This window comes from Procambarus clarkii, chromosome 45 (genome assembly GCF_040958095.1).
Source record: "Procambarus clarkii isolate CNS0578487 chromosome 45, FALCON_Pclarkii_2.0, whole genome shotgun sequence".
Classification (NCBI taxonomy): domain Eukaryota; kingdom Metazoa; phylum Arthropoda; class Malacostraca; order Decapoda; family Cambaridae; genus Procambarus; species Procambarus clarkii.
In genome coordinates, this window is record NC_091194.1 from 12,390,235 (window position 1) to 12,406,762 (window position 16,528).

The window sequence follows — 16,528 nt, forward strand, 5'->3', positions numbered from 1 at the left end:
CCGTAACTTACCTGGCACAGGAGCGGGGCTAGTAGCACGGGCTATGGTGAGCCCGTAACTTACCTGGCACAGGAGCGGGGCTAGTAGCACGGGCTATGGTGAGCCCGTAACTTACCTGGCACAGGAGCGGGGCAAGTAGCACGGTCTATGGTGAGCCCGTAACATACCTGGCACAGGAGCGGGGCAAGTAGCACGGGCTATGGTGAGCCCGTAACTTACCTGGCACAGGAGCGGCGCTAGTAGCACGGGCTATGATGAGCCCGTAGTGGAACTTACCTGGCACAGGAGCGGGGCTCCTGTTCCCTAGCCTTTCCTCGTAGCTTATACTTCTCAGTTCCGGGACTAGTCTGGTGGCATACCGCTGAATCTTCTCTAACTTTGTTATGTGTTTAAGTAGGTATGTTTATAAGAACAAAGGCAACTGCAGAAGGCCTATTGGCCCATACGAGGCAGCTCCTATCTATAACCACCCAATCCCACTCATATACATGTCCAACCCGCGCTTGAAACAATCGAGGGACCCATCTCCACCACGTTACGCGGTAATTGGTTCCACAAATCAACAACCCTGTTACCGAACCAGTATTTACCCAAGTCTTTCCTAAATCTAAATTTATCCAATTTATACCCATTGTTTCATGTTCTGTCTTGTGTTGATACTTTTAATACCCTATTTATATCCCCTTAGAACATACGAACAAGGTAACTGCAGAAGGCACTATTGGCCCATACGAGGCAGCTCCTATCAATAACCACCCAATCCCACTCATAAACATGTCCAACCCACGCTTGAGACAATCGAGGGACCCCACCTCCACCACGTTACGCGGTAATTGGTTCCACAAATCAACAACCCTGTTACCGAGCCAGTATTTTCCCAAGTCTTTCCTAAATCTAAACTTATCCAATTTATTCCCATTTCGTGGTCTGTCTTGTGTTGATACTTTTAATACCCTATTAATATCCCCTTTGTTATATCCATTCATCCACTTGTAAACCTCTATCATGTCACCCCTATCTCTTCGCCTTTCCAGTGAATGCAAGTTAAGCTTTGTCAATCTTTCTTCATATGAAAGATATCTAATTTGGGGAATTAACTTAGTCATCCTACGTTGGACACGTTCAAGTGAATTTATATCCATTCTATAGTACGGCGACCAAAACTGAACTGCATAATCTAAATGGGGCCTAACCAGAGCAAGATATAGCTGAAGAACCACACCTTGTTACTTGTTACTAACGTTTCGATTAATAAATCCCAGTGTCCTATTTTCCTTATTACGAACATTCAGGCATTGATCCTTTTGTTTTAAATTCTTACTAATCACAACTCCCAGATTCCTTTCGCAATCCGACTTTGCAATCTCAACACCATCAAGCTCGTATCTTGTAACTCTATCATCATTACCTAGCCTCAAAACTTTTTTTTTTTTTTTTTTTTTGAGATATATACAAGAGTTGTTACATTCTTGTACAGCCACTAGTACGCGTAGCGTTTCGGGCAGGTCCCTGGAATACGATCCCCTGCCGCGAAGAATCGTTTAAACTTTACATTTATCAGCATTAAACTGCATCTGCCAATCCTTTGACCATTTCAAAACCCTATTTAGATCAACTTGAAGTGATAGTGAGTCTTCTTCCGTGTTGAGTAGCAACATCTGCAAATTTGCAGATGATACAAAAATCGGCAGGGAAATTAACACGGAAGAAGACTCACTATCACTTCAAGTTGATCTAAATAGGGTTTTGAAATGGTCAAATGGTTCTTATGTTCAAACCTGAATCTAAATCATTTATATATATTATAAACAACAGAGGTCCCAGGACAGAGCCCTGAGGTACTCCACTAACAACATCATCCCACTCAGACTTAACCCCATTTATACTAACTCTCTCTCTCTCTATATATATGCTATATAGAGTTAGTATATAGTCAGTATATATAGTATATATAGTTTCCTTTGGAATAGCCATGCCCTAATGCTAATCCATGCTAATCCAGCTTAATATAGAACCCCCAATACCATGAGCCTCTATTTTTTTAATCAGTCTTTCATGCGGCACTGTATCAAAAGCTTTGCTAAAGTCAAGGTACACAACATCACAATTCTTACCACTATCAACTACCTCAACTATGCTGGAATAAAATGATAATTCCCCAAATTAGAAATCTTTCATATGAAGAAAGATTTAAATTGCATTCACTGGAAAGGCGAAGAGTTAGGGGTGATAGAGAATTACAAGTGGATGAATGGACATAACAAAGGGGATATTAATAGGGTATTAAAAGTATCAACACAAGACAGAACACGAAACAATGGGTATAAATTGGATAAGTTTAGATTTAGGAAAGACTTGGGTAAATACTGGTTCAGTAACAGGGTTGTTGATTTGTGGAACCAATTGCCGCGTAACATTGTGGAGGTGGGTTCCCTCGATTGTTTCAAGCATGGGTTGGACATGTATATGAGTGGGATTGGGTGGTTATAAATAGGAGATGACTCGTATGGGCCAATAGGCCTTCTGCAGTTACCTTTGTTCTTATGTTATCTTTTTATAGAAAGATAAAGATTTAAAGATAAAAAAGACTTTTTAATCAGTCTTTCATGTGGCACTGTATCAAAAACTTTGCTAAAGTCAAGGTATACAACATCACAAACCTTATCACTATCAACCACCTCAACTATGCTGGAATAAAATGATAGCAAATTGATAAACATGAACAACCATTTGTAAAATCATGTTGTGAATCATTTATTAATTTATGTTTTTCAAGATGAAGACGAATGTTATTTGCAATTATCGGCCTTCCGCAAGGTATTATATATACTAGCTCTATCTATAAATCCAACATTATGTTTGTAACTGCATCTATGTATGTACTTTTCCTGAGTAAAATATTATTATGTTATCCTAACCGTTTTAATTTTAAGTAATCTATCTAAACATATAATTATATGCTATATATAATCTATCTAATCATCTAAATATCTAAGTAATCTATCTAAACATATAATTATAAACATATAATTATTATATGCTAGTACATATAATACCTTGCCCGCGCCTCCCTCATCTCAAGGAGGCATCACAGTAACAAAGTTATCGCGAATAACCGAACTCAATTATGGGCTCACCATAGCCCGTGCTACATGGCCACTTCGTTCTGAGTCGCTAAATCTGAAACAAGAACAACAACAACCTCATCTCATTACGGGCTATTCATGCCCGTGCCACCTCACGGGTGACTTAATTTTTATCAATCACATCTCACCACGATCGACTATATAACGGCCCAGGACGGACAGAAACGCAGTCGTCTTATCCAGTGTATGGCTGGGTCAACATTTGTTCAGACACTTGTGAATTTTTCATTAGGAAAACAGACCGTGTTGTTCCTCAGTGTCCCCCGCTGCTCGCTCTAAGAGGCTCCTGGACGCCAGTGACGTTGTCGCCCTTAATATCAACACCCAACAGCAGTTCATCTCCCAGTGACGAGTGTTGACTACCGAGCACCATGTCTGGTTCTTCGCAGGTGAGGCAGGGGATTTCCTTGTGGTGTAAGCAAGCAGCCTTAGCTGTGTGAGCACACCTTGCACAGCTATGACTGCGTAACGCTGCGAGCAGCTGTGAGCACAGCTCTACACAGCTCTGTGAACACAGCACAGCGTAGAGTTCATTGTGTTTTTTTGGCCTTGGCCATCACTTTCCGCGTATTAGCCTTATATGTGTAGATATATACATTTTTTTTTTACTTTTAATACTTAGAAATATTAGTTTTCTTTGCGCTAGGATACGTTAGGTTAGGTTAAATTATAATAGACTTAAGTTAGGAGGGGTTAGGCTAGGATTGGTTGAGTTTTCTCAACCAATATTAATTTTCGTTAAGATAAGTTAGGGTATCTTAACGAAAATTATAAACCCTAATAAGTTAGGGTTTGGTTAAATTAGAATAGGCTTAAGTTAGGCTAGCATTGGTTGGGTTAGAATAGGTTAAGATGTGATAGGAAAAATTTAAGATAGGTTAGATTAAGATAAATAAGTTTAGATAGATTAGATTGAGATAAATAAGTTTAGATAGATTAGATTGAGATAAATAAGTTTAGATAGATTAAGATAAATATGTTTAGATAGATTACTTAAAATTAAAACAGTTAGGATAACATAATAATATTTCACTCAGGAAAAGTACATGCATAGATGCAGAGTTACAAACATAATGTTGGATTTATAGATAGAGCTAGTACATACAGTACCTAAAGATACGTTTAAGATACGATTAATTAGGTGGGTAGGTTTGTTTAAGGGTAGTGATGACAACTTTTGGGCCTTTTTGATTCTTACTCTGTTGACCACATTACATTAATATTCCAAAAGTTCCACCCAGGCAACTAGGGCATGTCACACATCTAGCACAGAATACGGCACTCTTGTATTTTGTGATCATATTGCCTTTTTGGTCCTTTTCAGTTCAAAGGCTATCAGATTTATGATAGTTCTTTTGGTCTTTTCTCAGGATGAATATCGTTTCTCGGGTATTAGTTTTGTGGCATATCTTATATATGAAAGGGCATATCTTTGGATTTTCTCAATTTTCTGCTTGCTCTGTAACAGGTCATTAGTGTATATTTTCCCTTTTTTTATATAAATAGGTTTAAACAAGTATATGTTTAATTTTTTACTTTAATCTTTTGTTGAGAATTCCAGCCCTGGATTTCGACACTTAATTTCAACATATAGCTTTAAAGTATAGTATGTTCCATTTACCTTATATCGTAATAAGACTTGCTTCAAATATTCTATCTTTTTTCCTCTTCTGATAAATAAAAATTTTCACCATTGCCATTTTTTATTTTCATTTTGAACATCTGTCCTCGGATGTTAATCCGAGGTGCTGCTGCCTGTAATTTGTGTAGAATAATCATTTAATATACGTACATATTTTTTTCAGGGCACTGTGACTGAATATGTCGTCAAAGTACCAAAGTAAGTACAGTATAAGACTTTAATAGAAAAAACCAACTTCATACATAAAATTAATAACTGCATAATACCTGTAATTTGTCTTAAGATGTACAGAAACGTTTACAGCCTTTTAATTAAACTGAAAATAATAAGAATGTGGCTCAACTAATATATGTTTTGTAGGGATATTTTCCAAATACATTCTGGTTAGTTTAGTTTAATAAATTACTGCACTGTTCACATCAGACTGGTCCCTAATTTATTTGTGCATCTCTGATAAGACAATCAGCTTCAACTTTGCTGAAGTGGTCTGATGCTGATTGCAAGGTCCAAATACCACCAGTGGCTGTTGGGATTTTCTCAGCTGGTCTGAATGCTCTTGTGTTTAAGAAGTCAAAATGCTATTGAGTTGAACATAAACATTTACAGTACAGTGCCTCTGGTGACGAGGCAGGAGGCAAACCGGGAGTCCCTCTAATATTTGACAATATTAGTCAAGGCCTCGTAAAGTCTTTGTAAAGAAAATGCTGGCTTATTTATTCACTGAGTCAGAGATGCAAGCACACAGTCTTTGAGTGTGCAGACTGTACTTTTGCAGAAGTACTTTACTTCAACTCAAGAGCATTTTGTCCTCTTAAACTCAAGAACATTCAGACCAGCTGAGAAAACCCCCAACTTGAAGTCTCAAACCAAGACTACTTCTTGGTTTGTTATGCTAAAGTAAAGTTACTCAGTTGGTCTTTGTTTTGTTTGTGTGATCTTTTGCTGATCTGGATCCAGCAAAAAATCTATTTGCTGGATTTTTTGAGTGCATATCATGTGCCTTTCTCTCACATCTAATCTGTCACTGTGGGGTTATAGGTTCCTGGGATTGATAGTTTAGTTTTTCCCATATGTCTGGGAGGTTTGGTTTACCTCCTGTGTCTTATGTTTTCCAAATCATAGAAAAAAATCAGTTATAGAAAAACAGTCAGATGAGAGCTTTAATCTACTGTTTGTAGTTTTTCAGAGTGTACATCAATGTATGTATTGTCCTGGTATTCGACACTTTTTTTGGAATACTATTTGCTTCCTTATCAGGGGGCCCCATATGAACCAATCTTGAGATGATTTCAAGGCTTGGCGTCCCCGTGGCCCGGTTCTCGACCAGCCCTCCTTTTTCAGATTGTACATCAATGTACACACCCCCAGGATGCTGCAGCCCGTAGCAGCTGTCTAACTCCCAGGTACCTATTTACTGCTTGGTGAGCAGAGGCATCAGAGTGAAAAAACTGCCCACCGGGGATCGAACCCGAAACCTCAGAACTACAAATCTAAAGCGCTGTCCACTCAGCTGTCAGGCCCCACCTTCCTGTCTTTGGGCACAGTTGGCTCATAAGTCTTCCTATTAGTCTGTTATAGGATTTTATTTTGTACTGTACAACTTAAGGTGACCAATACTTTTTTAGGTTGGGTGTCCATTCCTTATCTCTGCCTCTGCAACTAACAAGGATTTGCATAAGTGTTTTGGCACATTTTTGGTGGGGGAAATTGGTGCTAAATTAAGATTAATTTGTACATTTGGCTTTTTAGAGCATACAAGAGAAAGTACAACATGATGCGGTTTCATGCAGCCCTTGGTGTTGACTTCAAGTCCTGGACCCATACAAAGATGGAACGAGAGAATAATTTGAAGGAATTCAAAAGCCAAGAGGAAGAGATGCCCAAGTAAGTGGCCCAAAACTCAGTTCTCACATGGGTGCTTATCCTTCTATAAGAATTGTCTCCAAACCATCCTAAATTCCCAAAATCTAACTTTCACATCTTCTAACATGTTTAAATCCACTGTTTTACACCAACAATATCCAAATTTTTTCTCGTTAAGTATATACTTAATATACTACTGGATTCCAGTTCTGATGAGAAATATCTTACCATTCATTCACATGACCTTACATAGGACCTCTGTGTATAGAATCAAGAGAAATAATGTACTATATTTGTCTTTCTGCCACATAATCTCTCCAGATACCGTTCATTTTACTATTTTATCACTTTCTTTTGACTCTGCATGATGTGTTTTACAAACTTATCATTACATTTATATATTTCCTGTATGCTTTGTAAATACTGTAATAACTTTTTCAAGAAAGGTCGCCAATGGATTACAAGATCGACTGCAACCTAACGATATACAGTACACAATACAATTATGACAATTAGAAAATGAGCTTTGCCAAAAAAGCCTGTGTACAATTTAACTGTACACAATTGTATATTGTTACTATTGCAATTTGAAATTCTGAGTACAGTACTATAGTTTTTCATAAAAGTATTTTCATATCTAAAGTTTCCTCCATTTTATCAGTAACTACAATTGCAATATCAACATCAGGATCTGCAGGTTGATACAAGAATTTACGCAACTACGAACCACTTATTTCAAGTTCAAGTGTGTTTATTGAAACAAGAAAAAATACATCTCAAAGGATTAGATGTTGTTTAAGATTCAGCTACTGGGAACAAAAAGTTCCAAGTAGTACGGGCTATGGTGAGCCCGTAGTGGACTTACCTGGCACAGGAGTGGGGCTGTAACTTGGAGTAACTAAGCTACTCAAAGGATTATAGTAGCTTAGGCTATTTCTACCTCCCTCTACTTCAAGTCCCTCAAGGGGCGCACAAATTCAGTAAGTGCAAATACACAAATCACAATACGAGAATACCATTAACATTGCAGGTTAATATAGTAAGCACCACATATAAGTGTTACACTCTTGGGGTAAAATTCTTGTAGCTCCGAATTATACTGTCTATCATACCATTATCACAAATCCAAACAATTTGATGTGGTACGTTACTTATTTCCTTATTTCTATAGTTATCGATAAGTTGACACTCTAGTACATAATGTTCTAAGGTGTGGGCATGCAGCATACGTGATTTACACGCCTTATCTATTTCATTGATATCAACACTGTATTGGATTAGGATACAAATATATTTGTATCCTAATTCATGTAAGTTGAATCCTTACAAGAAAACTTTCCCTTACCTTAGGTGAAGGATGAATTTGTATTTATTATTGAATTAATTCTTAAGTGTGTTACTACTGTACTGTCCACCATTGCCATTCTCTTTACAATTTCTTCACCCTTTTGGATCATCTTGATTGTTGTTTTTATTTGTTTCAAGGGTTATCTGGCATATAACATCAACAAGAGTTTTTTTCTGTGGCTCTCTTCGCTCTCTCATCAACTACCTCATTCGACAGTATTCCCACATATGGAGGGATCCACATGAATCTTACTTTATACCCAGTTTTTTCTAATTTCTTAACCTTCTCTCTACACTCTCACAATATTCTGGTATACCGGGCATCTGCTATTTAATGGCTAACGCTCCACTACTGTCAATAAAGAAGCTGGTATTTTTACCACATTTGACTACTTCCTGTAATCCTACTAATACACCTTGGAGTTCAGCCTGTGTTGAAGAGACATTGTCAGTTAAGCGGTGTCCAATAACAGTAGTGATCAAGACTCCACATCCTGCCTTCCCATCCCTATCACAATATACATGTAGAGTGTTTTCTGTGGGTAATTTTCTAATTATACCATCATATGTTGCCCTCAGCTCTCCTATTTCATACATACTTTTTTTCTTTTGCAAGGGAATAATTACATCTACATTACAATCGTCCCATGGTGGTGTTTATTGTATCTATTAATCTGCGTGTCTTGCGTCCTGCTGGGTAGGGTTGCCGGTTGAGAGTTCCTGGGAGTTTGCACCACGGGTTTCTCCTTTTATGGATCCCAGCAATTTTTCTGTTAGTTTTTCATGTCATCTTCACTATCACTGTCTCACTGTCTATGAAAACTATGCCATATCTTTCTGGACATTGCAACGTGGTACGGCCTGGTATCACCTTATACTTGAAAGTCATCCTCACTCATAATCATCAGTCCTAGTGCACGATTGTCTATCACTGAGGCAGACCGCCTCTGGCATTTCCCCAACACGCAAATGCACTGTATAATTGTAACAGTTGAGCACAACTTCGCAATATCCATGAGCGTTTACACTGTGACCGCACATGACCGCGGGCTGGTCACGACTGTGACCACTTATTTAAATGACAGGGAGAGGGAGCAGTAAAACAGAAGTGCACTTACATCACATAAGGCTTGGATACCCATGTGCAATGGAAATAGGCTTACAGGTTCTAGAAAATGAGGACATCAACACTGTGGAGACATGCCAGACAAATCACTGGAACTTTATCTAACACAGTGCAGAATTACAAACCCAATAATATTTCAACTAAGATTCAACAGAGCCGAAGTTGTTGAACACATTGGGCATAATCTTGCCGAAGCGAACATACGAGTCATAAATACTCATACACTGCCTAAGTAAAACAGATCAAGTAACGCTTATTGGGCCAGCCAGAGGCTTAGGGCCCATGCAGGAGTATCAGAATATCCCTGTAAATCAGAATTTTCATCTGAATATATTTGCAGAATATCCCTTCAAAAAATTGCCTATGAAAATAACATAAAGGGCTAAAGATATTAACATTTTCCATTTTGGATGATTCTGTGTATTTTCTCAGTTTCCTTAGTAACAATAGCCAATGGTATTGTCTTATCTTATTTAGCCAAGTCTATTGCTTTGCTTTTAGATTTGGAGCTGGTTCAGAGTTTGGACGTGAGCAGAGAGAAGAAGCAAGACGAAAGAAATATGGGATTAATGTGAAGAAGTACAAACCTGAGGATCAACCATGGATCCTTAGTATTGCCGGAAAGAATGGCAAAAAGTAAGTACACGTATTCTACTTTCATTATTAAGAACTGCCGTATTAGCAGCTGTTAATCCACAGTAGGTGTATGCATGATGTTCAAAATATCAATAGTTGTTGATATCAAAATATCAATATCATTCGGCTTGTTGACAGTTACCTGCTGCACTGAGGTTGCTCCATCACGATAGGCGCACATTTTAAAACCAGTCCCCCAAAAATCGGATAAAAACCTGATTTTTGGTGATTATTTTAGTGGACGATATTATTTTAGTGGACGACGCAGCATTGCGTCATCCCCAAGACTACCAACAGTAAACGGATGATGCAGCATTGCGTCATGCCCGGATGAAAGTGTTAAATTAATATACTGTACTGTATTTCAGGATAGGAATGTGGTGATCACCCCACCATATGCTACTTTATGGTACAATTAGCTTCATGGAGGGGGGGGGGGGTTGAGGTATTAAGCTATGAACCATCATCCCAAAATTCCTTTCAGCTTTAATGGTAAAAATATCCTTGGGGTTCATCAGTACTTATTTATAAGATGTTTGAAGTCTAAACATTATTTGATATATACTGTATATATATATATATATTCCACAGATTCAAGGGTATTCGTGAGGGCGGAGTGTCGGAAAATTCTTCATGGTACGTGTTTATGCAGGGTAAGGATGGTGCTTTTGAAGCATATCCAGTTGAAGAATGGTATAACTTCAAGCTTATTCAGCGCTATAAGTACCTCAATGCAGAGGAAGCCGAAAAGGAATTTGAAAGGTATGTGTGAATATTGGTTGGCGTTTATGTCAGTTCGCTATTGTTTTGAATAGTTAAAATTCAATTTCTGAATGTGAAGTTGTTGGCAATGATACTGTCAAATTTGATGGGTTTTAGATCTCATTATTTGAACAACCACAAAGCAAAGGCGGTCTCATTAATGCATACCTACATCTGTAAGGAAAATGTGTGGCACATTGCTCATGTTAGTGTGCCCACTTCCTGAAAGCCATTGCAGTTGATAGAACCTGTTTCATGCACTTATATTTTTAAATTTAAAATACCAATGTACAATGTACTATGTACAAACTGTACCAATGTACAGTTTGTGTGTGTGTAATTACCTAAGAGAAGTTACAGGATGAGAGCTATGCTTGTGGTGTCATATAACATAATGTTACATATACTACTGACGGTTTTATCCTCCCACCTAATTTGTTCCAACCGTCTACCACTCTGTTTGCAAAAGTGAAAGATGAACTGTAAGATGAACATAGCTCATCATCCCCCAGAGATGATTGTGTCCTGAACAACAGCAAACATACATACAAAACATACATACAACAGCAAACAACAGTAGCATACAAAATAAAAAACATGGTCACAGTACATCAAACTTTGTTCAAGGATAATAGTGGTAGTGATCTGATCTAAAAAAAAAAAAAAAAGTTAATTATAGGGTTGAGTTGCAAGACAGTGGAGACACCACACATGTTTTGTGTGCAGAGTTTTGGTTTACTTTGTTAGTTACATCAACAGTTTTAAATTTAAGAGAGACCCTGTATTTTAATAGTTAAAAATGCACTAGTTACAAATGACTAAGGTTAGATAAATATAATGCAGTGTTACATATACTATACCAATAAATTTCATGAAGTTCGGGAACTGGCTAGGAAGTGCCTGGTGGCAACTTGGTTAAACAATTTGGTAATTGGGTTAATATAGAGTTTGACTTTAAAAGTTGTGAGGTTTTTGTGATTTAGAAAATTATTTTCGTGTGTGACTTGGAAAAGTTTGCGATTCATGATATTTTTGTCTAATTTAATTGGGCTTTAAATTACAGTTTTATTCATTTTAAAAGCTGTGTCTTGTGAAATCTTGGTTTGGAGACACACTATAATAGATTAAGGTGGACTGGCCAATTCAGTTATTGAACCTGTATTGAATCACAAATTTAAATAATGCCTTGTTTTTGGATATGCTTTCGAAATGCCTCATTTCCTACTGTATGGGTTGATATAGAGAAGTTGTTACTTAAACTTTGAGTAGTGTTATGTAAATATTGAATAACTTTAGCATTTGTTTCCAGGAAAGGTAAAATAAATTCAGTCTTTTCTATAACGTTAATTTAAAATCAAAAGTGTTCAGAACCACTGAACAGTCTTGTGATGATTATAGGTTATCTTTATTTTGTATTTTTTTGCATCACCTGTCTTGTGTCATCTTTTGGACAAAGACCTGTGCTATAACTTTTATTTGTGTTATATATCTAATGGTATATTTTTTTTCAGGCGTGACAAAATTATGAATTACTTTTCTGTAATGTATCAGAAGAAGCTCAAGAAAGATGGGGACGAAGTACCAGATGGCGATGAAGAGGTCACGAAGAAGAAGGGCTCTGCCGGCAAGAGTAAGATATTTATAACCACTGGCTTCATTAGTTTACAATTTTGATTAATAATTTTGTGTTTTGACTGTCTCCCAAGGCCTTGTTAGGGGTAGCAGACCACAGGGATATTGGTTAACTGTATTTTGGGTCTTGAAAGTGACAGTAAATAGTAAGCACAGCGTAATCAGCTGTTTAAAGACAAATTTAGTGTGTAACTCGGCAATAATCCCACACTTTATACAGTTCATTATGGGTCCTGTATTGCAGTAGTCTGTGTTCTCAATTTATAACAGAATCCGGGATTCGATTCCCCAGGCAGGATACAGATGGTTGGGCATATTTCCTTCACTTCTAATATTAAGATTAGTCATATTAAAAATCAGAGCCTTGCAAAACTGTCTGGCTGTTGATTAAGCATTTAATTAATTTGTGAATATTAGCAGCAGTCAAAGTGAGTCTTTATTCAGGATGTAAATTTTACTGCTTCTACTCTTCCTTCTACTTTCCTTTAGCCCTCTTCCTCCACCTCTTCAGACTGGTGTTAAGATAATGGTATTTGTCAGGTTTGTTGCTGTCTGAGCTGGATGACTGGATGTCCGATGGTGATGAATCTGAAGGTGAAGAAGAAAGAGAAGAAGATTCTGATGACATGGCTAAAGGCAAAAAGAAAAATAAAGTTCAGGCCAAAGGCAGATCCCAGCATGGTGAGTATATTTTACTTGTGTGAATAGTTTATTAGGAATAACTTAGCTCTTAAAAGCAAGTTGTAAGTATCTGTAGTAGGTAATTTAGACCTCCTCCTGCCAGAGGTTTGATCTTAAGAACATAAGATTACAGGAAACTGCAATCTCAGTTTCAATCCGGAAACTCAGAGGTCTATTGGCTCATGTGATGCACCTCCTGTTTTTATTCAACAAAGCTTGTTCATTTATTTCTAACTTATGCTTAAAGCCAGGATTAAAGCCTGCTTTTAATTATACTCGATGCCCTTTTTAATTTTTTATTTATTTATTTTTTTTAGTTGTAAAAGTGTAATTATTATTTATAATATCCCCATAACAGTATTTCTACATGGAAATTGATGAATTTTATTTAAAAAAATCTGTTTTCTTTGCAGGTGGAAAGAAGAAGAAAACTTTTGATGGAGAGAGTGATGAAGATTGCTTAGAAGAAAGTGATGAGTTTGATGATGGTGCTGAGCATGATTACATATCTAGTGATTCCTCAGAGTAAGTAAGATAAATAGTGGAGAACTCTACATTCTTTGAGTAGAGTTTAATGTTTATGAGGTATCTTTCCATATTAACCTGGGGGTTAGGTGTATGAGGAAGAGCAATACACGTTCAAAGGAGTCTAAGGGAGGGTTATTTCCTGGGATGCCATCCCTGAGGGTGCCCAGCCATTTCTATCCCGCCCATGAATAGAACCCGGGATCCTCAAGTGAGAGTCAAGAATATATAGACCACTGTATTACTAACAGCAGAAATACTTTCTTGACCTCTTGTGTGTATTTACTATTAGTTCCTGGAAGATTAATCTGTTAGCTCTTGGTCCCCACATTTCAAAATCTTTGTTGTTTAGTATGTTAACTCCCAACCTATTTTTCTTCTGTCTACTACATATATCTATCATGTGCACACATCCCTAGGATGCAGCCCATAGCAGTTGTTTAGCTCCCAGGTCTAGGTTTAACTGCTTGGTGAACAGAGGCATCATGTGAAAGAACTTGTGTATGTGTTTCTGCCTTGGCCAGGAATTTAACCCGTGCCCTTTGGACTGTGACCTCCAAGCACTGTCTGCTCGACTGATACCTGCTTGATAAGGTTCTGGGGTTCTTCTACTCCCCAAGCTTGGCCTCGATTGGTCCTCCAGGCTGTTGCTTGGAGCGGCCCACATATCCACCACAGCCCGGTTGGTCCGGCACTTTTTGAAGATAGCTATCTAGTGTTATCTTGAAGATATCCACAGTTGTTCCGGCAATATTTCTTGTACTTACTGAGAGGATGTTGAACAACCGTGGACCTCTGATGTTTATGTTCTGTTCTTTGTTCTCTGATTGTGCCAATGGCACCCCGAGGACCTGTGCATGTCACTAATGATGTGTATTAAAGAACACTTTTCCATTATTTCACTTGGAAATGTGTATTGGTAAGGAGAATTGAAGGACTCATCCTTGATCTTTTTTGTTTACATGTTCTAACAATGTGGATTGTCGATCACTTCATTCCTTGAGATTTTTGTCGTTTCATTCCGTCATGTATCTTGTGCTTTACCCCAATTGCCTTTTCATTAAACCTGACAAATAGTTATATACAGAGTAAAGGATGCATATTTTTTTTTTTTTATACACAGCTCTGACGCGGAGAACGATGAGATTGTGAGAAAAGAGTTAGCTGGGGTGGATCAGGAAGATGCACTTAAAAAGCTGCTAGATTCTGACGAGGAAGATGAGGAGGAAAAGGACAAAGAAAAGGAAAAGGAGAATGAAGAGAAGCAGGAAACTGAAGAAAAGGAAGAAAAGGATAAAAAGAAGAAGAAAAAGAAGAAGAAGGATAAGAAATCAGAAGCTAACAAAGAGGGTAAGATAGTAATTATTTGACTTTTAAAGTATTTTGGTTTCAAATGAAATATATTTTAGCATTGTAATTTTAACTTGTTTATCAATTAACAGTGCTCTATTGCCATTCTGATCTAGTGCTTTATTTTGATGAACTTATTACTTATCTGGAGGTATGAGCTACTTGAAATTCTGATGATGCGGTATAGCTGGTGGTGACTGCGATAGTCAGAGGCAGTGCTTTGCTTGTTTGAGAATGTTCCTGGCACCCAGTGTTACTAAATGTCTCTCGAAGGGAGCTGGAGTGATTCGCTTCAAATAGCAGGCAGTTTGCCTCGGTCTCAATGATCAGCTTCCCACTTATAAAGGGGGAGGTTACCTTGAGGTGATTCCGGGGCTTAGCGACCCGGAATCCGGCGACCCGGTCGTCGACCAGGCCTCCCTAGTGGGAACGAGATAGATTTTGAAAATGTTCTTGTCCGCAGTGGTTATGGAAGTCATTCAATGCCTACCATGATCTTAGTGTCCAGAACATAAGATCCTGCAATCTGGAAACTGCAATCCTGTATCCAGGGGAGTATCCAGGGGAGTTGTCAAAGCCACAAGCTCTCTTTGCTGAAGACCAAAGTTTCTTAAGATAATTAATGTTGATATTTAAATATAATTGCAGAATCAGAAGCCAAGTCTTCAGATACCAGTGATGATGAGCCTAGCAATAAGAAGAAGAAGAGGGACAGGAATTCAGATTCGTAAGTAACCTTTAAGACCATTACAACACTGTCTAGCCATTTATTATATTATTATTATTATTATTATTATTATGCAAGTTGTAAGGAAAATATTTAGATTTAATGCTTGAATATATAGTGAATATAGTGAGAAATTAGGGATCATCTCTACTTTGTCATAATGTTCAGGGAAACAAAGTGCTTATAATAAGGAAAGCAATCAAATGTAGATTATGATAGCAAATCACCTGTTTCCCCCCTTCATCCACGTTCATATTTGTACCTGGATGGGGTTCTGGGAATTATTCTACTCCAAGTCAAGCCTGGCCTTGGGCCAGGCTTGACTTGGGGGAGTAGAAGAACTTGGTCCACCAGGCTGGTGCTTGGAGTGGCCCACAGGCCCACATATATCCACAACAGCCTGGTTGGTCAAACACTTCTTGAAGAAAACAAACTAGTTTTCTCTTGAAGAAGTCCACATTTGTTCTGACAATATTTAACTGAGGCATTTATCATAATAATTTGCCAATTAATATTTTCAGACACAAAAGTAAATCTGACGATGGATCTAGTGGTAAACGCAAGCTGAAGGCCAATCCTACTGAAAGTGTGGCCAAGAAGCAGCGTACTGATATGGGTGCAGGAGGGTCCTCAACACTTGCAGCTTCTCCAGGAAGGTGCGTAATGTTTCCAAATGTACACCTGTGGGTTACCTTTGGCACAATTTTGGGAGTGTCTTTATTCTCTCAGCCGATCACTTAGGACATTTTAACGTTCAAATATCTTAACATCCTTAAACATTTATGTTCTCAAAATACTTGGAAATTTAATCGGCCTTTTCAAATTTTTTAATTAAATTTAAAGCCAAGTAATTTTATATAAATAAACTCTGGCTACATTTTGGGCTGGATTGAGTACTTTCCAGCATCTTTACTAAAATAGATCAAATTGTTATATGTTACCTTGGACCATTATGTTTTTAGTGAACATCAGTTAATATATGAAGAAATTTTGGTTTTTCATTTTCTACAGTTTGTAAGGACAAATATGTTTACATTCCAAGAAAAATTGTAATATTAAAAAATTGTCTGCAATGAAAAAAATGGTCTGAA

At 37.7% G+C, this 16,528-nt stretch overlaps 1 protein-coding gene across 2 annotated transcripts in view; it reads left to right on the forward strand.

The window, feature by feature from the left end:
* The window catches only part of TfIIFalpha (transcription factor IIFalpha), a 54,612-nt gene that overhangs the window by 37,502 nt on the left and 582 nt on the right, over nucleotides 1–16,528 (forward strand). The window contains exons 1-11 of one of the 2 annotated variants that reach the window (XM_045760996.2): nucleotides 3,196–3,535; nucleotides 4,952–4,986; nucleotides 6,538–6,672; nucleotides 9,626–9,760; nucleotides 10,352–10,522; nucleotides 12,034–12,152; nucleotides 12,695–12,835; nucleotides 13,249–13,360; nucleotides 14,484–14,710; nucleotides 15,359–15,437; nucleotides 15,959–16,093. In XM_045760996.2, the coding sequence (XP_045616952.2) occupies nucleotides 3,518–3,535; nucleotides 4,952–4,986; nucleotides 6,538–6,672; nucleotides 9,626–9,760; nucleotides 10,352–10,522; nucleotides 12,034–12,152; nucleotides 12,695–12,835; nucleotides 13,249–13,360; nucleotides 14,484–14,710; nucleotides 15,359–15,437; nucleotides 15,959–16,093 (1,307 nt within the window). In that variant the 5' untranslated portion in view covers nucleotides 3,196–3,517. Of the gene's footprint in view, nucleotides 1–3,195; nucleotides 3,536–4,951; nucleotides 4,987–6,537; nucleotides 6,673–9,625; nucleotides 9,761–10,351; nucleotides 10,523–12,033; nucleotides 12,153–12,694; nucleotides 12,836–13,248; nucleotides 13,361–14,483; nucleotides 14,711–15,358; nucleotides 15,438–15,958; nucleotides 16,094–16,528 lie in introns of those variants that run through there. The other variant, XM_069301430.1, reaches the window with a different exon arrangement.